This window comes from Lissotriton helveticus, chromosome 11, assembly GCF_964261635.1.
Source record: "Lissotriton helveticus chromosome 11, aLisHel1.1, whole genome shotgun sequence".
In the NCBI taxonomy this organism is placed as follows: Eukaryota; Metazoa; Chordata; class Amphibia; order Caudata; family Salamandridae; genus Lissotriton; species Lissotriton helveticus.
This window is the reverse complement of record NC_136072.1, coordinates 489,384,138-489,408,604: the sequence shown is the minus strand read 5'-3', so window position 1 is coordinate 489,408,604 and position 24,467 is coordinate 489,384,138. Positions and strand designations below refer to the sequence as shown.

General features: G+C 42.4%; 1 protein-coding gene across 1 annotated transcript in view; it reads left to right on the top strand.

Moving 5' to 3' along the window:
- LOC144792911 (period circadian protein homolog 2-like) overlaps positions 1–24,467 on the top strand; it is a 385,755-nt gene that overhangs the window by 43,893 nt on the left and 317,395 nt on the right. Inside the window, exon 4 of the mRNA XM_078668113.1 lies at positions 17,412–17,566. Within this exon, the coding sequence (XP_078524239.1) occupies positions 17,412–17,566 (155 nt within the window). The remainder of the gene's footprint in view (positions 1–17,411; positions 17,567–24,467) is intronic.

Below are 24,467 nucleotides of genomic sequence, written 5' to 3'. Positions count from 1 at the left end.
TTTTTACTATTCTTAGTCTGCAGTTTGGTGGTGTCCTGGCTGTTGATGTGTGGAGATCCAGCAGAGAAGGTGAGTTTGTCTGTAAGATAAGTATGAGCGCTGGTCATGATAACTTTGTAAATGATGCAGCTAGTTTTGAAGATGGTGCGGGTTGACAAGGGGAGCCAAGGGAGTTCCATCAGGGTGATGTGATCATATTTTATTAGGCCTTAGATGAGACATGCTGCAGCCTGTAGAAAGGCCCAAAGGGCTACCAGTGTAGAGTATGGGAGGACATGGAGTCGAACATTACCACCATCCAGATGCAACAGTATGAGGGCTTGAACCCCCGTTCCGAAGTTGCTTTCTGTAAGAAACATTTTCACTTTCATTAGAAGAAAGAGCTGGTCTTAGGCGTCTTTGTAATTTGTTTTAGCAGTGTGCTCCTTGAGGGTGTGTTTTGTGTCATGGATGACTCCAAGTGCTAGGCATTCGGTGAAAGGTAAGGTTCCAAGCTGTCAAGGTTCATGTCATTGAGCCGGGCTTTTTATTGTTCTTGGTAAATAACAGGAACTCTGTCTAGGCAGAAATGATCTTCAGGTGGCCCTGGACACCCAGGTCAATTTCTGTGGCAAACCAAGTCAAATAGGGCTATATAGAGCTATATGTTGTAAGATTTAGACAGGTAATTCGTTGAATGACATCAATGAACCCATTGCCTTTGTTGGTCTGCTTTACCATATATTATTTTGTAATAATATGGAAAAAGTGATAGATATAACTGAAGACATCCTAAATGTGTATTCATGTGCATACTATTTGCTATTGATCACTTTCTACATTTTGTGGTTCTTTCTTTCCCTGCAGACTTACTACAGTACACCTCTATAAAGTTTGGGCTATGAGAATTGAGCCATCTTTTTTGATGTATTACCAACACGTCTTTTTTGATGCAAAAAGTCTTATTGGTGCAATGAAACCAATCATTGGATGATAACAAAAGATAATGTTTGTAAAAGATGGTTCAGTGGGGGTGCTACAAGACAGATGTAGCTGATACATTGAACGTGATGAGTTCATGAATTATCATTATGGCTGTTTGTGCAATTCTGACTTGAGACTGGTGTAGGTAACAAAATTCTTCGAGTTGGGAAGATGCTGTGGTGATGTCTGAGCTCTCCTTTGAGAGTGTTCAGGTAGTTGAAGATATTTTCTGGATCCACTAGGGCAGTGGACTTTGTTAAAACAAAATAGTGTCAGGAAAAGAAAATCAGGTGTTTTTGGGCATCTTTAGAGAGTGCTGAGTTTGCTATAAAATGGCCACCCAGATGGATAAAGTGTGCTGGGCATTAATGAATTCAAACAGCAGAGTGTGAAACTCAAAGAGGGACCTGTTAGTGCCTTAGGGCCAGATGTACAAACACATTTTCCCATAGGCACAGAATGGGTAAAACTGTTTGATACATCTGGCCCTTAATGTATAAAGGGAGATGGTGGAAGGGGCAAATGTGGATCTAAACAGTAGAGTTCAAAACTCTAAGAGGGCCCTGCTGAACACAGTGGAACTGTACCCTAATGTATAAAGGGAGATGGTGGAAGGGGCAAATGTGAATTTAAGAATTTTGGGTAGCGGTAAAATAGTCAGGTACTGAACATCTTTGGAGATGTGCAGAGAGTCCTCAAGATAAATAATCTTCCCTGTCATTTAAGCTATACTTAACAGGAATTGTCTTTTGTAGAGGTGCTTAAGTGTGACTCTGAGTAAAACAGGATCTCTTCTGAGTGGGCCAAGACATATTTGCCTATAATTTACTTATGGTTTGCCCGTGTATAATTTAACAGACGAGTTAGATCAATGGAGTGAAATGTGAGAACAGTAATCACCAGTGTTTCAGGCTGATTAAGGATATTCATACATCACCTGTGTTCTCCGCAACACACAGTGGTATAACCATACTCTTTCCTTTGGAACTTGTGACAGAACTTTATAACTGCTTTGTGAAAACCTCCTGCGTCACAGCTTCCAGGGGTATTCATTGTTATCCTGTGATTTGAAGAGAAGCTATGCTTCTGAGCTCAGCAAATTAAACAATCTAATTGAGTTTTCTCCATGGTGATAGTTGAGCAATGCATGCTGTACATTCAATGGTCTATTAAGAGCAAACAAGGACATAGTTGTTGTGGTCAGGCTTTATTTGTCAGTTTTGAAGTCAAACATAGGGCTTTGCACCACAGCCAATTATTAAGGGGTTCATTATAGTTAGATCATTCATTTTAGCCCTATTAAACATTCATCTTTACCACAGCATAGAGAGTGTCTGCACATTATTATGGACTCTACAGAAAATTGATTTGTAGCATTTATTAAGGTTTTTGAAACCCAGTTAGAGAAAATAAAGGAAAACAGAGAAATCATACAGACCAGGCAGCTGTCATGAGAAACTCATTGGAGCAAAACTGTCTGCCCTTTCATTTGCACACATTGGGCATTTTTATTTCTTTTCCATCTAATTACCTTTCTTTAGGGCTTTGACACCCAAATCAAGAACATAAAGGAAATGAGTATGATAAGAATTACAACTACAAGAATGGAAGCTAAATCGACTAACTGCAGCAGCTCAACACTCCATTTATTTTTATTTTAAGTGTTTTAGATAGCGCTGGCTAGACCCGTAGGTATCAGAGCACTTTACATAAGGATCAACAATGTTACAGCAAAGATAGCAATTACACGTTACATCAAATAAATGCGAGAGAGAGAGACAAAATAGAGCGGAAAGGCGGAGTGAGAAGGGAGAGGAAGAGGGGGTAGAACTATGAGAGACGAATGGAAAGTCTGCCCAATGACTGACGAGGTAGGTGACGGCCGAGGAGGGATTCAACAGCCAATCACCCCTATAGCTCTCAAGGTAGCTCCATCGGGCATCGTTCAGATAGATAGATAGATAGATAGATAGATAGATAGATAGATAGATAGATAGATAGATAGATAGATAGATAGATAGATAGATAAATAGGAGACAAGAAAAAAGCAGAGTTACAGGAAATTATGAGGGGGGAATGGGTGAGACAGAGAGACGGGGAGAAAACTGTGCCCAAAGTTAGGCTAGGCAGGTGACGGTCAAGGGGATGAACCAAGGCCGATCTACTCAATAGCTGAACAGAGCAGCTCCACTGGGTGTCAGACATAATGCTCGGACTCCGCTGTCAGGATAGGCATCGGTCAGATAGATAGATAGATAAATAAATAGATAGATAGATAGATAGATAGATAGATAGATAGATAGATAGATAGATAGATAGATAGATAGATAGATAGATAGATAAGGAAAAAGCAGAGTTACAGAAAAATGCTGAGGGAGAAATGGGCGTGACAGGAAGATGGGAGGAACTGTGCCCAAAGTCCGGCTGCGTAGGTGACGGTGAAGGGGATGAACCAAGGCCGATCTCCTCAATAGCTGAACAGAGCAGCTCCACCAGGCGTCAGATATAAATCTCAGACTCCGTTGTCAGGATAGTGATCGGGTGTACTCAGAGATTGTCAGATTATCCAGACGCCATCTTGAGGTCAGGTACAGTCCTGGATGTTTCATGGGGACCCTTGAGGATTCATAAGGAGACCCTCACTCACACTGGACCTGAGGGGCCGCGAAATTCTCTGTAGCTGCGTCCGGCTGGCATCCCCACTAGTTCCGGTAATCACACCCGGCAGCTCGCTGACTCACCGGGTGCCGGAGTGGGGCCGTCTCAGCTCGCAGGAGGCTCTTCTGCTCTTGTTGGTCCAGGGGTCCAATGCTCACGCCAGCTCACCTTAATGGGCGATTTCGCTATCAAGTATTGCAGTTATACAGTGGGGCACCAGCGCTCGCAGCAGCAGTCCACTAGGGCGCCACTCCCTATCCTCCATCAGCCATATATATATTTAGGAAAGCTGGAGTGTGGAAGAAGAATCCTCAACCTTCCCCCTCAGTATTTCATAAGCATACAACTAAGCCCGATATATACTAATGCATTTTCCCATAGAGTCAAAATGAGTAAAACCCTTTGATACATCAGGCCCTTAGTTGTTTTGTTGGGAGTGGTTATAATTAACATTAAGGTTAAGGATAAGGCATCAGGCCACTTCGAACTAGTCACAGAACAGACTTTCAATATTTTATTTTTGATAGTTTCAATGAAGCGTTCAACCATAACACATAATTCAGTTTTGCACATGGAGTGCTTTACATAGTTCTTGGGCTGCTAATGACACTAAGGGCCCCATTAGGATGTCGGGCAGATCGCCACTGCCATGCGGGCGGTGACGATCCGCCCGACATCCTTCCCCGCCCGCCACCCATTTCCCTCCGCCATATTACTATAGCGGGGGTACCACGGCGGACGGAAAGACCGTCCACCGCTTTTCCGCCCGGTCAACGAGTTGACCGGGTGGAAAAGGGTTTCATGTGGTGGCGGTGTCAGTTAGACACCGCCATCCATATTAGGATGTGGGCGGGAACATGCTTTTCCGTAGTGGCAAAGGCATGCGCTAATGTCTTGTGGGGGCCCGTTGCGGGCCCCCAGGGACTCCGGGCGGTAGGGGGTGCACATGGGGAGTACCTATGGTACCCCCCTGCATTTCACTGTACAACGTGACAGGCACCGCACGGTGCCTGTCACGTTGTGCATTGAACTGCGCAATGTGCATCTTAAACATTGCAGTGGGCTGTGCTTTCAGCACCGCCTGCTGCAATGTTAAAAATGTGGGATGCGCCCGACAATGTGGCGGCTGCATCCTAATGGCCCCCACTGGACCGCTCCCTTATGGCGGGGGGTCCCGTTTTACGTTGGAATGGCGGGTGGAAAAAGTCCGCCCACCATCCTAATGGGGCCCTAAGGGTCCGTTTATGACTTTGGTGGTGCGGCGCTGGGTCTGCCCCACCACCGCACCGCCAAAGCCGTGTTCAGACCTCCCGCCAGATTAGGAGTTTCTTCCTGTCTGGCAGGCTGATTTTTGGCATTCCCACTGCAATGACTAGGAAAATGGGAACCCCAGTGGGAATGCAGAAAACTGTTCCTGCACAGCATGGACTGAAAAGTCCAAGCCCTGCCAGAACTAGGTCACATACACATAAGGGGGCACATGTTATGCCCCCCCATGTGTGCATCCCCATGCAGAGGAGGCACAGGGGACCCTGCAGGGCCCCCTTTGTTTCCTCTTTGCCAGGGTCTTTATGGAGAAGGAACCTCAATGACACCGCCGGCAAAGAGGAAACTTGTAATATGCTTGGTGGGAATGCGGCGGTCCCCCCAAGCAGAATGCTGCCTTCTGACTGCAGCGAAACTGCCAGGCGGCTGCGGTGAGGTATGGCAGTCCCACTGCTCTAGTTGTAGTAGGGTGGTTGGGAGACAGCCACCGCTGCACCCCCGCAAGTCTGGCTGTCCGTGGACCACCAGACTCATAATCCAGGCTTAAGTCTTTGCCCTTGTCACTTCTGATTTTGAGTGGAATTCCTAATTTTTGGATAAAGTCCAGAATCAGACTCTTAGCGACAATAACATCCTACCTTTGGACAACCAAACACCTCCACCTACCCAGAATACAAGCAAACCACTTTTAGTACATATTGGTAAGAGCAGCACTGGGGCATTTGAATGAAGTTAATGTGTATGACAGTTGGTCCCCATGAAGTAAAATGGGGAACTCAGGAAGATTTGACACTTTTGCCAACATTCTTTGCTTTACAGTTGGCATATGAGTGACATTTACTCTTCTTTCAAATTAGGAAAATGAGGATCAAACCAGTGAGCATTTACAGCATGAATCATTCCATCTTAACTTACATGCACAATACCATGATTTAAACGAAGGTAAGCTAATGAACATTCGTAGCAGCTGAATCATCAAAAACATGCCCACAAGACACTTCATCTTGCAATGTCTGACATGCAGGTCATTTTACCACAGCCACCACTTCCTTTGGTGGCAAAGCATCAAGGAGATTTGTCATGTGTGCCATTTTTAATTGGTGTTCTTGAAGATGTGAGCACACCTCTTTGATAGCCAAAGCTGGCCAAAGTCATTGCTGACTTCGAAGGTATACATTGAATTGGTAAACATTGTGACACTTTGGCTTATAGCTAAGACCCAGCCTCTGTATGGGGGAAAGGCTCACCTACCTGGGGAGAATACACCTGCAGAAGATATCTACCTTCCACTACTTAAATTTAACATAGCATAATCTAACAATAGTTTTGGGAGGTTTAGTTGTCTCTTTTTCAGTGCAACAGCAAACAGAAATTGGCTGTTGGGTGTGTTATGATGGAATACATTCAATCACTGTAAAATTCGTAGCAGTGGGCCTTATATAAGACAGAATGGTTATTGGGGTGGGTAGAATAGAATTTATGTCCAGTGCTTCTTTCCCTGCTATGTAGAATAGTGGTGCAGCAAATGGCAGCAGTGGGGGGAAAGAATACCTTAGTTTAATTATAATTTTTATTATGCATTTAACTTTTTTATAACACCCTCCCTTGTGCGACCCTCCCTCTCCCACCCATTCCAACCCACCTACATATTACACGCCCAATTTATTACAATATTATCAAAGTTATAAATGGGTATTTAGTGGTAGTGTTTCTCTAACAGAGAAAACGTCCGCACATCCAGTTAATACAGCTCTCAAAGCATATCTACGTGTAATGTCAAATATATAAGTATAGTTAATATGAGGTGCACTGTTGTCCTGTTATACACCCACCACCAGGGGTGTTAAACTAGCAAAGGATGCTAATATCAAGAACCTAGGAAAAACAGGTTTATCAGGCACCCTCAAAAATATTTAGTATTTCAAACGATAGTAGTTATCATTCACAAGTTCTAAGAGCAATAAGACCAGTTAGTCATTTGACAATTATGCTTAAATTTTAGTAAGTATAGAGTTCATTTCCAAAAAGTAGATTTCCAAAATATGGATCCAAACAAGATGTTAGTCTTCAAATTCTTTATTTCATACACATTAAAAAAAATTCCAGCTCACACCGCTGACACGTGTTTCGTCTCATAGAGACTTTTTCAAGGCAAAGGATGTTATGAGGGGGTGTTATTAAACACGAGTCTGTTCTCACAGTGTAGGTATGGATAAAGTCAAGAATCACGCAATCAATATGCGTCCGAATGGAATATTCCAGGGGGAAGCGATCCTTAAAATCCTGGTCACTTCACCCGATTTATAAATAGAGCATAACGTGTAGTCCAATGTCACAATCAAAGGTTGGTATAGTGTTCTTCGTCATTAAAGAAGTCTTGCCGCGTGGAGGTTGGATCACTATTTCATAATTTGTAAGGGGACCATGATAAGTCACTCCTTCAGAGCGTCGTCAAACAGAAAGCCTCCACTGCTGCCTTGAAAAGGTCTCTATGAGACGAAACACGTGTCGGCGGTGTGAGCTGGAAAATGTTTTAATGTGTATGAAATAAAGAATTTGAAGACTAACATCTTGTTTGGATCCATATTTTGGAAATCTACTTTTTGGAAATGAACTCTATACTTACTAAAATTTAAGCATAATTGTCAAATGACTAACTGGTCTTATTGCTCTTAGAACTTGTGAATGATAACTACTATCGTTTGAAATACTAAATATTTTTGAGGGTGCCTGATAAACCTGTTTTTCCTAGGTTCTTGATATTATCAAAGTTAAATTACATAAATAATAAAGTGCTTTACAACAGTATATCATAAAATGTCCTGTATACAATCATAAAACACATTGTTATTCTATCCTAACCAGTAGATTTATGGTATTTACTTTGCCCACATGAAGCTAACCTCTCTCAATCCAATCAGTCAGATGGGCCCATCTCCTTAACCCCTTCTCCCCTGCCTGAGCCACTTTCCTTGCATATATGGCTTTTTCTAGATTATAGATTGCTAATACGCGGGCAAGCCATTGCTGAAATACTGGGGGTCCGGATCCAGTCATGTAGATGCAATACTTAATCGCCCGATGGTAATACCTACAAAAAGGAAAGATTGCCCCTTTTTTCCCCAGTCCCTTCTTATATTCCAAGTATTATTTAAGCCGGGTTTAGTTGCATCCTAAGTAAGTGATTTTTACGAAATCTGGCAATTTCTTCTTTCACACAATCTAAATCAGTACAAGTGGCAAATATGTGCACATTGTCTGTACCGTACAACTGACATCTGGGGCATCATGTCCCCTTACCTTCCCCCCATTTGATGATCCTACTGGGATTATAATACAGATTAAAGCAGGTTTTATAATATTGTACTTGCAGTTTAGATGATAATAAATTTGTTCTAGCTACTGAAAAAGATTTCTGCAAAAACATCACAGGTACATTCAATTTCTCATGCCAACTCTGCAAGTGCGTATCCGTATCATCACCTGTTTCTGACATCAGAAGACAATACACTGCACCAGTACGACTAATTTGATGACTAATGAGAATGTCGATTAACTTAACTCTCTGAAAACCTGCAGAGCCCCCCCTTTCCGCTTGAGGAAGTCCCGAACCTGGAGATATTTAAAGAAATCTCGGTTCTAGATTATAATCCTTCCATATATCAGAAAATGTGATAATCCCCTAAACATTTTATCCCCATAATGTTCCATCGTGATATACAGTTATAATAAAAGTCCCATAATACCTTGTTCCTCTCAATATGTGTATAGTACTTTAATTTGCCGATCCCCAGCCTTTTACGAACTTTAGACCAGACCTTAAAACATTATCAAGAGACTTGAAGCGGACTCTTTTATAGTAACTGAATTTTAGTTGCCACCAATCAATCAATCAATCAAGACATTTATATAGTGCACTACTCACCCGTAGGGTCTCAAGGCGCTAGGGGGGGGGGGGGGGGTTACTGCTCGAACAGCCAGGTCTTGAGCTTCTTTCTGAAGGCGAGGTGGTCTTGGGTCAGGCGCAGGTCGGTCGGGAGGGAGTTCCAGGTCTTGGAACCACAAACATTCCCACACACATTCACTGATTAACAATTCAACAGGGGTAGGAATCTGCTCTCCTAGATCCACCACCACCCTTTCTTGTAACAGGACTAAATTATTCAGTAGGGTGGTCACCCAATAATAAAATTTAAGATAAGGATGGGCCCACCCACCTCTTTCTCTAGGAAGATTAAAAACTTGAAATGCACGTCTTGATCTTGCATATGACCAAATAAACCAAGAGATTACCTCCTCCATTTTCTTGAACCAATAACCCTCAAGTTCGAAAGAGATGGCCTGAATAAAATAAAGAATCTTAGGAAAGAAGACCATTTTTATATAAGTGCACCTTCCAACTAAGGAAAGGTGTAAATTATTTAGCCTATTGAGCTCCCTTTTTAATTTATTTATCAAAAGATCAATATTCCCCCATATGATCCCCTCTAGTGCTTACACCTAGATTGATTACTACTCGCTTATTTGGGAGAGTGATCTTCTCATTAATTACAATTTGAGTTTTGTTATTATTTAAAAGATAACCTGAAATGCTCCCAAAACAAAGGGCCTCCTGCTCTACGTTTCTAACGCCCTAACCGGGTCTGGTGTTACCAAGGCAATGTCATCCACATAAGCAAGAGTCTTGGTGTCTCTTCCTTGACACCGCATAGGGCAGATTAAGCTGTTATTCTCCAATCTTCAGATTAATGGTTAAATATCAATTGCAAACAGCAATGGAAAGCATGGGCATCCCTGTCTGGTTCCCCTCTTAATTTTAAATTGCTCTGACAGGTCCCCTGCTACAAAAACACTGGTTCCTGGGTCATTATATAATGCATTTATAGCCTGGCAATAGACTGGACTGCAACCCAGTCTTTGCATGGAAGCCCATAAAAATTGCCAGGAGACCCAATCAAATGCTTTTTCTGCGTCCAACAGTATCATATACATAGGGTCTCCTGACATGCAGGCGGCATCAAACAGGTAATTGCTCTACAAATATTATCAGTTGTACCTCTCCCTGGGATAAACCTGTTCTGCAACCCAGTAACAACCTTATTAATTGTAGGGGAGAGGCAAGTGGCAAAAATCTTCGAATGCAGTTGAGAATCTCCATTAACGAGGGTAATTGGTCAGTAAGTTCTACTATTGGTTTATTTTTCTTAGAGAATACTACGATTTTCGTACATGACCAGGATCTCAGAGGGTTAGCTCCCTCATATATTGCCCCGAATAAATTAACTAAACAATCTTTAAGCACAGGTACAAATGTTGTATAGAACTCTGTTGGTATACAATCTGGCTGGCCACTTTTTCCCCTTGGAAAGGCTGCCCATCGCCTGCACAATTTTTTCCCATTTTTCAGACTCTTCCAATAATTCTTGTTCTTCATTACAAAAGGTATCCATAGAAACTGAATTCAGATAAGGTGGTATATTCACTTCTTCTAACATGAAGCTTCATTGTACAGCTCTTGATAACCTTGGAACGCAGCTCTGATACAACTGGCGTCAAATACCAGCCCCCTCTTTGGATCGCTTATATTTTGGAACTCATTTGGTGCCTTTTCCACCTGTGTTCTGATGGCCAATTGATGTCCTATCTATTCGCTGCACTCATCCATTTTGTCCTTCTAAATTGTATACTTATCCACCACTTTTTTGCAGAGATTTTGCCAATTGTGGCTCTGCCAACTGAGACCCCCCTTTGGCCTTCAATTAAATTTAACCAAACTGTATGACAGTGACAAGCTTATTTTCTTCTCCAACTAAGCCTGCATATTGTGCATCCAATTTCTGTCTTTCTTTCTTAGTTCTATTTAGTATGAACTGCAAGGTCTTCCCCCTAATACTGGCCTTCAAGGCATCCCATACAACATCTAATGGCGCGCTCTCAATATTTTCTTTTTAAAAAATAGGGATCAATTTATTCATATGTGTGCAGTATTCTTGATTAATTAAAAGACTGCTTTCAAAGCTCTAGCAGGACTTTTTTCTCCTAAATCCTCCTTCCTTAATTTCTAATACTAAAGGATTATGACCTGACATAACCCTTAGGTACATTTCAATGTTATATAGATGCATAAATGCATGGGGAACCAAACAAATTATCGAGACATACATGGGATTTGCGTGGTGCAGCAAAATATGTAAATCTGTACTCCAACAGTGTCTTGGCCTACCAAACATCCTACAGACTGTTTACAGAGCCCTCTTAGTGATTGAAATACTTTGTGCTTCCGACTAACGAAGACATAATGACCATCTAAGGACCAATTTACTGGAAGATTACAATTCAGATCTCCACAGAAAATGATAGGGGGGGGGCACAGTATCAACTTGTTCGCTAACCAATTAAATAAACCCTGATCATCAGAGATATAGCCATACACAGAACACAATGTGGATTTTTGTGAAGGAGATTGAAATTCAGCAATGACCCAATGCCTATATTTATCACTGTGCACTTATTTAAAGTAATCAGATGAGGATTGAGCTAAAATTGCTCCTCCGCACGCATTGTTCCCCTGTGACGTCCCACCAATTAGTTTAGAACCAAGTGTGCGGAGTAACTGTATTTGTGATCCCTCAATATGTGCCTCCTGAAGACAAATAATATCCACATTTAGAGCTTGTAGATCCACAGTACTTCTGCCTCTTCTCTTCTCATCATTCAACCTACAAATATTAACCGTTGCTATCCATTGTTTATTCATATTTGACATTAGTAATAAATTTCCTATGAAACAGTTCACCCTAATTGATCATCCCATCCACTCGAAAAGTGGCATCCTGGCACCCTTCACTGACTCCTAAACCTCTACCATCCTGTTTTGGACTGTTTAAATGTGTAGCTCGCCCCTCATGACCTTGTGTCCCCTTCCAGCCCCCTCACACTCCCTCACTGCCATCTGAGCAAACAGACCCCATGTCTGTGTGATGACTCCTGAGGAGAGAACCCCCCATGCTGGCCCCCCCCAACCCCACCCCAAACCTACAATAACATTTGTAAACAAAACCAAAAACCTATGGAGCCCATTCTCATCAGCATTCATAACACTGCTTCCAAAACACATCTCTCACAACCCTCTTTTTTCCTGTAACCATTCATTTCTCTAAATGACAGTGCTTATATCCACCCTTTCCCCCCTCTTTTTAATTTGCTGCCTGTTGCGTTGGACCCTCCAGCCAACTCCTTTAGATATCCCTGAGCCATTATTTCCGAGGTAAAACTTCACACACACCCATTCCTAGTAACTTTCAACTGTGCTGGTTTGCAACCACCAGTGCCGTTCCACAGGGTCATGTGCAAAGTCCAGTCTGGTGGAAAAAAAAATACCTTCACATTTCCTTTTGGCATTAGGACGAGATAGATCATAAATTAACTGCTCTGCCAAGAAGTTACCAAAATATACTAAAATGACTCGGGGTTTCTCTAAAGTGTCTGCTGTGTGTTTCTTCATCATTAGATGAAATCGATGAGCGCGTTGGACTTCTGAATCCCAGTTCCAATTGGGTTTTTCTGGAAATTCCCCCTTCAGCAAAGTGACCATGAATTAACTTATATTACCTCCCTCCGCTCCCTCTGGAATCCCCAGGAATCTTAGGTTGTTTGGTCCTCTAGTTTCCAGAGCATATCCAGAATTAAAGTATCCAGCAACGCTTTCTGGGTTTTCCACATTTTAAACTCAGTCTCTAGGCCCTCTGTTTTTTCCTTCACTTGTGTAATGCCCCTCGCAGTCTCCAAGCATGTTTTATTCAATTTGATAATGGAACTGCATAATTTGTTTAAATTCCAATCTGTCATGGCAACCTTCACTCTGGGTTTCCTCTTGTAACTGCTTAACAGACTGGAGGATTGCTGTTGGTGTTTCGGGTCTTGTTTCCACTCTTCCCTCATCACATACCAGTTGCATAACTGAGAAGTACCATTTCAAGTTCTCCAGGGAGGTACCTTCTAGACTCCCAACTTGACCCTCTTGAAATCTTTTTTCTCATTTTTTCTTCCTTTTTGACATCCTCTTTTGTGTTTGATCCGCCCGATTGTTCTGAGAACTATTAATAGAGAATTCGGATGGATGGAGGGTCATCCGAGGAGGAGGGTGAGATATTACCAAGATCTGCCAGATCTGCCAGATCTGACTCATCTGTCAGGGAACCCCACCCCCCGTCAGGGGTCTTAACCACCATAATGAATTCTGCAACATTCTGAACCTACTTCTGGGCCTTAGCCTCTAAGAATCTGGAGATTTCGTTCCCCCTGACAGAGTACGTTTTTTCCCCTTTATTTTGTGGGCTGATCTCATTTATTGGCAAGTTCTGAGTTTATTTTCCTCCAGTGACATCAGTCTCTCCTAATCTCTGCACTGCTGAGTACACACTGGCCTTGACTTATCTCCTTCATTGTTTCAGCCCCCAGTCTGTTTTGGGAGGGCACCCAACCGTCTTGTATATAGTTCATTCTGAGGAACTGCCCCCGGTGTCATCTCCATCTGTATTAACAGCCTTACCCTTATTTACAGTTACAAGGCCATCCTTAGAATCCGTTGGGAAAACAGGTTAGATATTAATGGCTGTATGGTTATGGTATCTCTGCTCGTGTTTCCCTTTAGTGGTTTTGTTATAACCTTTTTCGGCTCAACCCTCTTCTTAACAACACTTTCTCCTAGATTCTTGCCCCCTCCTCCCATGGGATCCAAACCTTGCACAGGCAGCTGCAAGAAGCACTTGCCGAACAGCACTGCCACGACCTCCGAGTGTCTGTTCGGCTCAAACTTGGATGCAGGCTTCGTTTCTGCTCCAGCTTCCTCGGCTTCCATTGTCCGTTGCTCCAAGCATAGTCCGCTGGAGATGTCTCAATCGGGTGATCAAAAAGGTAGGATGAGGGGAGCAACAGCGGTAGCGTCTCATTCAGGCACCATCTTGCCCTCGCCTCAAGAATACCTTAGTTTAATACTTCAAATATACAGGGGCACATTACATCTTCAGTTCAAAGGCATTATTGAGGTATAAAGAGAAGCTTTTTCATGGGGTTCAAACAAATCATAAAGGGATATGCAGTGATAGTGTACCCCACTTTGCAGCATATTGGATAAAATCGAACCCGTACTAAAATAGCTGACTCGTGAGGGGACTGCAGCTCCGGTTGACCTGTTGTCGGCCCTTTTCCCTCCTTTCCTCACTTCCTCCTCCACCATAAATTACTAGACAGTGTCCGCAACATCAGTGGTAGATGCCGCTCCTATGGATTCCTCCCTCGTATCACGTACTTCAGTTCTTGTCACTTCCCAACATGTGATGCTAAGCTTGGGAAAAAACTAAGAGGAGATTACATAACTAACATTTTATGCTCTGCTTCTCTCACTTATCAGGGTTATGGAATTCTTATCACCCAGGACATGTTGTTTGTGGTCAGAATATTTGTTGGGGTTTATTTTGTCTATTGCCCAAGTAGACCCAACCAGCTGCATCACAAGCCTATTTGATGCAAATTTATAGTCCAACTAGTTCAATCATTGAAAGAGTATTGTCTAGCACTGAAGCAAGGCCTGTATCTATATATATATTTATGTTTGTCAAATTGTACAAATAATTCACCTGCGCATACCCTCTACTGGTAGGGTGAGCACTCCAAGGAAACTTAGGCTGTTATTATAATGTCGGGCGGACCGCCAGAGACATGCTGTCAGTCCGTCCGACATACAGACCATCTGTCGACTACTGCATTGCGATGCAGCCGATTGGACCGCCGCCTCCGATAGGATCCATGATCCCGTCGGTTTGGCAATCGGAATCCTGACCTTACCACGAAGGTGGTGCCTGTTCAGCCTCCGCCGTAGGGATTAGAATGTTGCTTTCTGACTGCTGGGACCGCCATGAAAAGCCAGAGGGAAAGGGGCTTTTCATGGCACGGCCTCCGTAAGCCACTCTTCAGTGGCCCTGGGGGCGCATTCATGAACCGTGTGCCAGGCACCACATGGTGTTTGGCACACAGAACCTGAATGTGCACAAAATGCTCTTTAACACTGCAGCTAATGCTGAGGCCCTTTTCCAAGGCCGCAGCACAAGCCACATTATGGAGTCCTTTTCTGCCCACCAGCCTGGCTGGCACCTCGTAATTGGGCGGCCAGACCGCCTTCTGCGTGTTGGATGGTCTCCGGACCACTGTGGTGTCAGGCGGCGGTCCGTTTGTCCGACATCATAATGATGCCCTCAGTTAGATACAAGCTCCGCTTACATTACTGAGAGTGGTTCCAGTACAAAATTATATGCACATGTTTGAAAAATGTAAGAATTTGAGGCTATTTATAATGCTCACAAAATGCTCCCTGCCTATAGGTAAATATATGCATAAGGGTTCACTAGCACAATATTAAAACCAGAAATTTCGTGATAACAAAATATAAAATACATTTTCTATACATATAATGATGAGTATAAAAATATCCCCAAAAAGATATTGTTTTATACAAATTTTGACAACTCTGCACAGAAATATAGTTTTGCACTATATATGTAGCTTATACATGTAAAATTTTAATATTTTAATATACAATATATATTCATATATATATATATATTTACACACATAGACAAAATAAAAAGTACAACAAATTAAATGCATTTTTTAAAAAAAATCCAATGTAATTATATATAAAAAGAAAACAATATATAAAAGTACATTTTACAAAAAATATCTTTAAAATTACATACATTTATATATATCTAAAACATATAACATCAAATACACAAACACTTAATAATAATATATACTTATACAATGTTAATAATAAAAAAATTAAACTATATAAATAATACATTTAGTATTCCCACTCCAGTTTATACAACAGCAGAGAAAGCGTTGACTCAGGAGGGGAAAAAATTACTATTCCCACTCTAGTCAATGCTACCGTAGGGAAAGTTTTGGACTCAGGAGGGGTAATATTTACTATTTCCACTCCAGTCTGTGCAAAAGTAGGGAAAGCGATGGACTCAGAAGGGGTGAAATTCACTATTCCCACTCCAGTTGAGGTGGCGACTCCTCCACTAAGGCAGAGGAGCGTCACCCCACTGTTTTTTGCAGTGAAGCAAAGGGAAAATAAAATGATGATAACTTGTGTTATCATAATTTTATTTTCTCCTACTTCCGCAGCTTTGCATGAGGGGGCAGGGGAAGAGGAGGAGTAATACCACCCCCTAAGTTTGCAATGCCTGCTTGGCCGGCCCTCTCCATCCACCCAAAACAGTCGTGCGCACTTTGCATGTTCTCCATGCAGGCTGCATTACAGCCTGCGTGGAGAACATGCCCAGGCTCCCAGTCAGCATCTGAGCGCTCAGGCCAATCACAATGCTGCTAAGGCAACTTTGTGATTGGCTGAATGGGAGTCTGGATGTGCTTCCTGTTGAGGCGGAGTGAGGGGAGACTATGGAGGAGAGACGTGGCGAGAAAACTGAGAGATGGTAAATTCCAAATTTGTATTCTATTTTTTTATACCCATTTCCACCTCGTATTCCCCCGCCTCCCTACCTCTGATCCGTGCTGGCCTCCGCTGTCCAATTGGTGCAGCAGTATGGAAAGCTTTGGACTCAAGAAGTGTAAAATGTACTATTCCCAGTCCAGTCTGTACAACAGTAGGGAAAGCATTGGCCTCAGGAGGCATAACATTTACTATTCCTACTCCAGTCTGTGCAACAGTAGGGAAAGCATAGGACTCAGGAGGGGTAACATTTTCTATTCCTACTCCAGTCTGTGCCACAGTAGGGAAAGCATTGGACTCAGGAGGGGTACAATTCACTATTCCCACTACAGTCTGTGCAATAGTAGGGAAAGCGTTGGACCCCGGAGGTGCAACAGTAGAGAGAGAGAGTCAGTGCAACAGTAGAGAGAGAGAGTAGTTCACAAATAACATATAGTTTAACAGCTCTATTAAATAACAAAAATATAAATATTTACATTTAAATATTATTATATGTCTACATTTTAACAAAAATTAAACAAAGTATATAATTATTAAACTTTTGTAATAAATATTATCAATTAAAGCAAATAATATAAATGTAATTCAAATACCGCACTATGCACCTCTTTCTGATGTTGGTAGGACTGCTATCCAATCGACATCCAGGCCATAGGTTGGAGGAAATGACTGCTGCCTCCAACAGAATCAAGGATCCCGTTAGGGGAGGCATTCAGAATCCTGTCCCTTCAATGGAGGCGGTGCCTGCCAGGCACTGCCATAGGCATTAGGATGTCCTTTTCGACTGCCTTTTCATGATGGTCCGACTCAAGGTAAATGAATGGTCTTAACAGTATTGTCTATTCAGCAATCTGACAATGTGTGCGAATGCACTATGGCTTAAAGATTGTATTGTATTTTCCACGATGGATTGGGTGAACTTCTCTTTTTTGCCAAGATGCATGAATATCTGCATTTAAACAAAGCCCAAATTAACAACAGTGACTTTTTGTTTTATCCTCTGCAGCAGCGAACAGCCTGCAACAGTGAAGCGCCAAAAGGAGTTGATGAAAATGCTGCAAGAGTTAAAGATGCACCTCCCACCCGAGAAACAGACCAAAGGCAAATCTGGCATGTTAGCAACATTGAGATATGCTCTTCGATGCATTAAGCAGGTCAAAGGTACAGTAGCATTATTTGTTCAATTTAAGTGCATCTTTATGCTGTCTACATTTTTAAGTATATTATAACAATTTAGAAAGGAGGAGATTACCACTGAGGTGCCGAATTAGCACCTCACAAAAGGGACTTTTCGTTCCAAATTATCACTTGGCTTCATTCTATTTAACAGTGATATTTATGAAAATATTACAGTTGTGTTTTTGTAGTTCTTACTGAATAACAGTGGAAAAAGGATTACCAGATTCACAGACCTCGAAAGCATAGGAGGGAGGGGAGTTCTAGTGATCAAGTACAGCTAATTTGGCCATACTTGTCAACCTTATACCAGTTGTCTGATTATTTATGTATATCACAGGGCAGAAACAAGTAGTTGTACATCTTTTTTAATTAACTTAAACCCATCTTATCCAGTTCTCAATCTGTCATCTCTCACCATATTCGATTGTCCAGGCTTCGAGCTCCATATACCTCTCTTGCATGCTTTGACTACTCAGTTCTATTCATCTGCCAACCTGAACAGACTATAAATGTGATGTTGTCCTTTTTATGTGACTTGTAGACAAGTTCACAGATTGAAGGGTGCTTTCTGTGCTCTAAGGTTTTCATCAAGGCTTCACTGTGGGCCAAATAGACTAAAGCATTTTGTGGACGTTAACCATTAAATTCACAGAATCACAATGCTTGTGACTCATACGAGTCAAAAGACAATACCCAGTCCAAGGATTTGTATGAGACATTTTGAGGAAGAGAATTCTTGTAAGCAGAGTCAAGCATCATGCTATCCATATGTACAATAAGAGAATATTTTTATGAGAAACTAGCTTACCCGTCGCGCGTTGCTGCGATCTCCGTAGAAAGGAAATTCAAGGAAACTCGTTATGATAACATTCAATTTACATTGTGTCATTTTTATTGAAACTTATTCATTTTAATATGGAAAACAAGTGTTGTTTTAATTCTATTTATTTATTCGAGTGCTTGTGGATACACGATTTTTTGTTTTTCCGTCTGATGCGTACATCAGTATTCGAAAGATTATGAGGGCCCTGGGGGGTGGATATTTAAAAAAATGTTATGCCAGAAACCTTCCCGGGAGTGTACTCAACAACTTACCAAAGTTTCCTGGTGATCGGATGAATGCTGTTTTAATTCTTTTTATTTATTCGAATGCTTGTGGATACATGATTTGTTGTTTTTCCGTCTGGTGTGTACAATTCAAAAGATTATGAGGGCCCTGGTGGGCCGATATTTAAAACATTTTTATACCAGAAACCTTTGCGGGAGTGTACTCAACAACTTCCCAAAGTTTCATGGTGATCAGATGAATGCTGTTTTAATTCTATTTATTTATTCGAGTGCCTGTGGATACACGATTGTTTGTTTTTCCGTCTTGTGCGTACATCAGTATTCAAAAGACTATTAGTGCCCTGGGGGGCCGATATTGAAAAAAATGTTATGCCTGAAACCTTCGCGGGAGTGTACTCAACAACTTCCCAAAGTTTGATGGCCATTCGATGAATGGTGTTTTAATTCTATTTATTTATTCGAGTGCTTGTGGATACACGATTTGTTTGTTTTTCCGTCTGGTGCGTACAATTCAAAAGATTATGAGGGCCCTCGGGGGCCGATATTTAAAAAATATTTATGCCAGAAACCTTCGCTGGAGTGCACTCAACAACTTCCCAAAGTTTCATGGCGATCGGATAAAAGGTGTTTTAATTTTATTTATTTATTCGAGTGCTTGTGGACACACGATTTGTTGTTTTTTCGACTGGTGCATACAATTCGAAAGATTATGAGGGCCCTGGGGGGCCGATATTTAAAAACAATTTATGCCAGAAACCTTCGCGGGAGTGTACTCAATAACTTCTTAAAGTTTCATGGCGATCAGATGAATGGTGTAGTAATGCATAAAGGACAAACAGACAGACAGACAAACAAACAGACAGACATACTTTCGTTTTTATATATATAGATAGAAAACATCCAGAATTTGGTCCCATGCAAATCACGCAGCCTTGCCACTGTTGATAGTACATTAGACTATGAAAATATCAGACAAGGCAAACCGTAAAGTCATAACCTCCATTTATCAATCTGCCATTTAGACACTACACATCTTACCTACATTCCCTGTGATATTTCATACAAGTAGTGTCAATCTATGGAAGATTTGGACCTAGAAGGAATGAGCAAAGGTCAATGGACGATTTCTTTCTCATGTAGGTCCCTTCATGCTCTGCAGGGTGAAGAATCTGTGACTGAACAAATACAGCGTCCTGTCTTTGCTTCATTACATCATTACAGACTCTAATCCATCAGGATCTAAATCACATCCTCAGTATCCAGCCACAAGCAGGATACTTCTTTCTGGTCTAGCCATGGCAGCTCCAAAGCCAGTGCCTATTTTTATCTGTACCACTGTGGTAAATAAATAATTAATTACCGGTACTATTTTTCATATAATCAATAAAACAGGTAGCTCAATAAATAAGAGTCAGGATTCGAGGTATCTTGAGTCGACAGGCTTTAATCAGGCATAAAGGATAGGAACAGGACAGCCTGTACGGGAAGGGAATGAAGGCAGCTGCCGGGGACAGGATCTGGGAATTGGCTAGCCTGGGATAACTTTTAACATGGGTGCACAGTATATATATCAAAACAAATGCATTACATTCAATACAGTAGGCGTAGCAGTAGGCGTGACTCGTAGCAGTCGCGAAAGATAAGGGCAAAATGATGTAACAAGAAGGCGTGTACAGGGCGTATACATAGACATGTGATGTAAACGTAACAGAAATGTCATAAACGGGGCGGAAACATGGAGGGGGCTACCTGAGCAGCTGGGACCTCTAACCTAGTGGTGCGCGCAAACGGGCAATGACGTGTTACCAGGGAGAACTGGGGGCTATGACTTCTGCGCTAGAAGAGGAGACTAAAGTCTGGAGTGTCAGAGCGACATGTACCCAAGGCATATCTGGTATCTGGTGTTTAGAGTACATGTTGATAGAATCCAAAAGTTATCAGGGCAAAGGCTAATAGACTCTAAGACTGGTGCATGCATAATTCTACATGTATTGTGTGTGCTAGGAATATTCTATGAATATTAATACAGTATTTCTCTTACATGGAGACATAAAGGCTAGACCATGACGGAAACTATTGATGCGATTCAGTAGCTTAGGAATGCAGAGAAGGAGGGCTGGACTGATAACTAGAAACATAACATACTCTTGGCAGACTGGGAGGCAGAGCCAGGCCGGGCCGGGCACTGCGAGGCATGAAGTAAGCGAAGGGTCAGGGATGCAGGTGGGGGCTGTATCGCTTCTCGGAGAGGGTTCAGGAGACAGGAGCTGAATCTGAGTCTGGGCCCTTTTGAGGCCTAGAAACGGGGACAATTCAATGAATTAACGTGCACACTGTAAAATGTGGCAACGTAGGTTTACATAGGTCTAATATTCGTTGTTTTCACGAAGACTGGAAACTGGCGTACTAGAGATGGACACAACTGTAATTGCGTCTTTAATCGATCAGAGGGGAATACATGCATATCGATCATGCACATATAACATAAGATGGGGAACACGTAGGCACATACAACATGGCAAAATTTACTTTTCCACATTCCCTCGTTGTGCCCTACGTTTCCATCAGGAAACATCAATATTCATGATACCATCTATCATTTCATATAGCATCATTTGCTCGTCTCGAATTGTCTTGGAACGGGATTTAGGACTAGGAATACAAGAGGTAGCACACATGCCGCAAATCGCAGGGCCACATTGTATACAGAGGCAGCAACTGAATATGATCATTACTGCAATACTTAGGAACGACAATACTTTCCATCCCCAGGCAGATATAATACTCCAGAGCCAACCGGACCATGTCCAGGTGCCTGGATTCTGGTGTAACTGATGGGCAATTTTGTGAAGTCTGGTTATAGCTGAATAAACAGACGGCGCGTTATTAGGAATGAAAATGCAGCAACTAGATCCGATGACTCTACATGCTCCTCCTCTATCGGCCAGTATGACGTCAAGAACGAGACGATTTTGGAGCACGACAAATCTCATAGCAGATTGCTCTTCAGTTAAGTTACCTAGAGCAGAAGTAGTCTCATTCACTACTGCTTCAAGGGTTCTGGTTAACCTACGTATTAACTTACTATTCTGGACAGGTCCTATAAAGAAGAAGAAACCTTTATTGAAGTCTTGATACTGTTCTAGAGTAGTTTCAGTTTGATCGATAATTGGGGACTCGATCTCCCTTCTAGGTCTGACGTGTACTAGATGTGTGTTTCTGTGATAATCAGATGGGGCTAGAAAAACTGGTGGCAGTAGGAAGGCAATATAACATGTTCCATCCCAATCAAGGGGCAGACGAACATATGCGGTCTGACCACAAACAAAATAAGAATGACGTGAGGCTTTGAAAATAGATTTCCCACTGTCACTATACTCGACAGTAGTAGTACAATCACTATGTCCTACATGTGCGGAACCGTTCTTTCTGACACATAATTCGCCTTTGACTGGTAGTACTGAAATAGCAGGTAAATCTGGAGTAGTATCAGACTGAACATTCAGGACCATGAAATTCGAAGAATAATTACCTAAATCATATACTTCATTTTCTAGATCTAACCCTGTTCTATGGGAGAGACCTTGCTTGTCTGGAAAACATGTTCTATTCAGAAGGGACATATCATTGGAGGATGATGTTAACGTGGACCATGCTCCACACGAACCATTGTGTGAGAATGGATAAGGAAAAAGTGGCAGAACTCCCTTCGGTGTCTGGAAAGGGGGGAGTCGACCACACACCCAACAATTAGTGGCATTGCTGGTCTGGTGTGAATAGTGTAACATTCTGATGAATGTGTTATTTCGCATAGCAAGACGATAGGATAGCTTGTGAGGAGGCAGATCACTAAATGTGTGCTCTACTGTAGCATTAGAAAACATGTTTACATGTGAAATTGGAAAACATAAATGTAAAGCATAACTTGTGCAGGTAACCATAAGACTCAAAAATAATAAAAACTTAGAACAACGATACATCTTATAGAGTTTTGACTAACTCTCTCACTATGGGGGTCTATCTCATACATGTCAGGAACCTGTCTAACCGTTTCACCCGAGAGGGACTTAGACAATTAAACTGGCTGACTTATTTTACTAGACCGGAGCTTCTGTTTATACTCCTGTTGCGGAGTTTTCTCTAACAGGGGAACTTTGAGTTCAGAGTCTGTTTTTAGGCAATCTTTAGGAATGAGGCAGTCCTTAGCAAAAGTCTTTTCTGGTAGTCCATGGAATTTCTTTATGTGGGTCAAGTGGACCCATCCTTTTCTCCCCTCGAGCTTTACTGCAGTCCTTGTTGTAAGCAAGACGAGGCGGGGCTCCTTCCAGCGGGGCTCCAGCGGACTTGAACGATCAAAATTCCGCACCAACACCAGATCGCCTGGAATGACCTCATGCGGTTTAACCTCGGTGTTGTCTGGAAATGCGGCGGCAACCTGTGAACGACAAGAGTGTAGGGCAGACATCAAGGAAGCTAGGTAATCTGTCAGCATGTTACTGGAAACATCTGTAATACTGCGGGGTCTAGGTGTACCCCACATGTTTGGGGGGCGGCCGAATACGACCTCATACGGGGACAGACCTGATCTGGAATGTGCAACCATCCTCATATAAAACAAAGCAAGTGGCAGGGCGACTAGCCAGTCTACACCTTTCTCTTTACATATTTTTGCAATGCGAATTTTCAGAGTCTGATTATGTCTCTCTACGAGACCGGCTGCTTCAGGATGGCGCACACAATGGAACTTCCACTGGTACCCTAACAGAAGGGAAACATGTTTCATAAGCTCGGATGAGAATGGCTGGCCGTTATCTGAATACACGACCCTAGGGAGTCCATAGCGGGGAAAGAATTCACGAACCAACTGCCTGGCAGTGGTCGCAGCTGTGTAATCTGGAACAGGATATGCTTCTGTCCACCTGGACAAAGCGCATACAACTACGAGGACATACTTGAAACCTCGACATCGCACCATCTGAATATAATCCATCTGGAGGACTTCAAATGGGTGGTCAGGGGGTTGGAATCCACCTTGTTCCACCGGGACACTTTTACCTGGATTGAACTGACAACATATCATACAGGTACGGACTTTCTGCTTGGCTGCAGCTCGTAAGTGCTTGTTGAACCAAAGGTTCTGAATACTGTCTAAGATAGCTTTCTCTCCTAGGTGTGCTGGACTATGTGTGGTATTAATAATGACTTGAACCATAGAGTCGGGGAGAAACCATGTGGCTTTTCCCTTCGTCATCCATCCTTGATCTGTCTGGACCCCTCCTTGTTCGGACCATTTCTTGATTTCCTCAGGAGTAGCATGTAACTGTATGTCTATGACATCTTGTGTAGGGTCCTTGACTGTCATACAAATAGTCGGATCTGGAGTGAGTGTCTGTGTCGTGTTAACTGGAATGTCTGGGGTCTGAGCTGTAAGCTTGGCTGTTCGATCTGCTAGATCGTTACCTTGGGAAATGATGTCAGTAACTTTCGTATGTGCCTTGCACTTCATGATAGCGATAGCTGTCGGTAAATGTATTGCATCTAACAGAGCTTGAATGAGGAGACCATGCTGAATCTTGGTTCCATGAGAAGTCATGAAACCTCTCACCTGCCAGAGCACTCCGAAGTCGTGTACGACTCCGAATGCGTAACGTGAATCTGTATATAAGTTTACTTTCAGGTTCTTAGCACGTATGCAGGCTTGGGTCAGAGCAACTAGCTCTGCTGCTTGAGCAGACAGGGTGTCAGTACGATGTGTTTCTATAACTTCGGTTTCAGTAGTCACTGCATACGCGGCTACTAGTTCTCCTGTACTTGT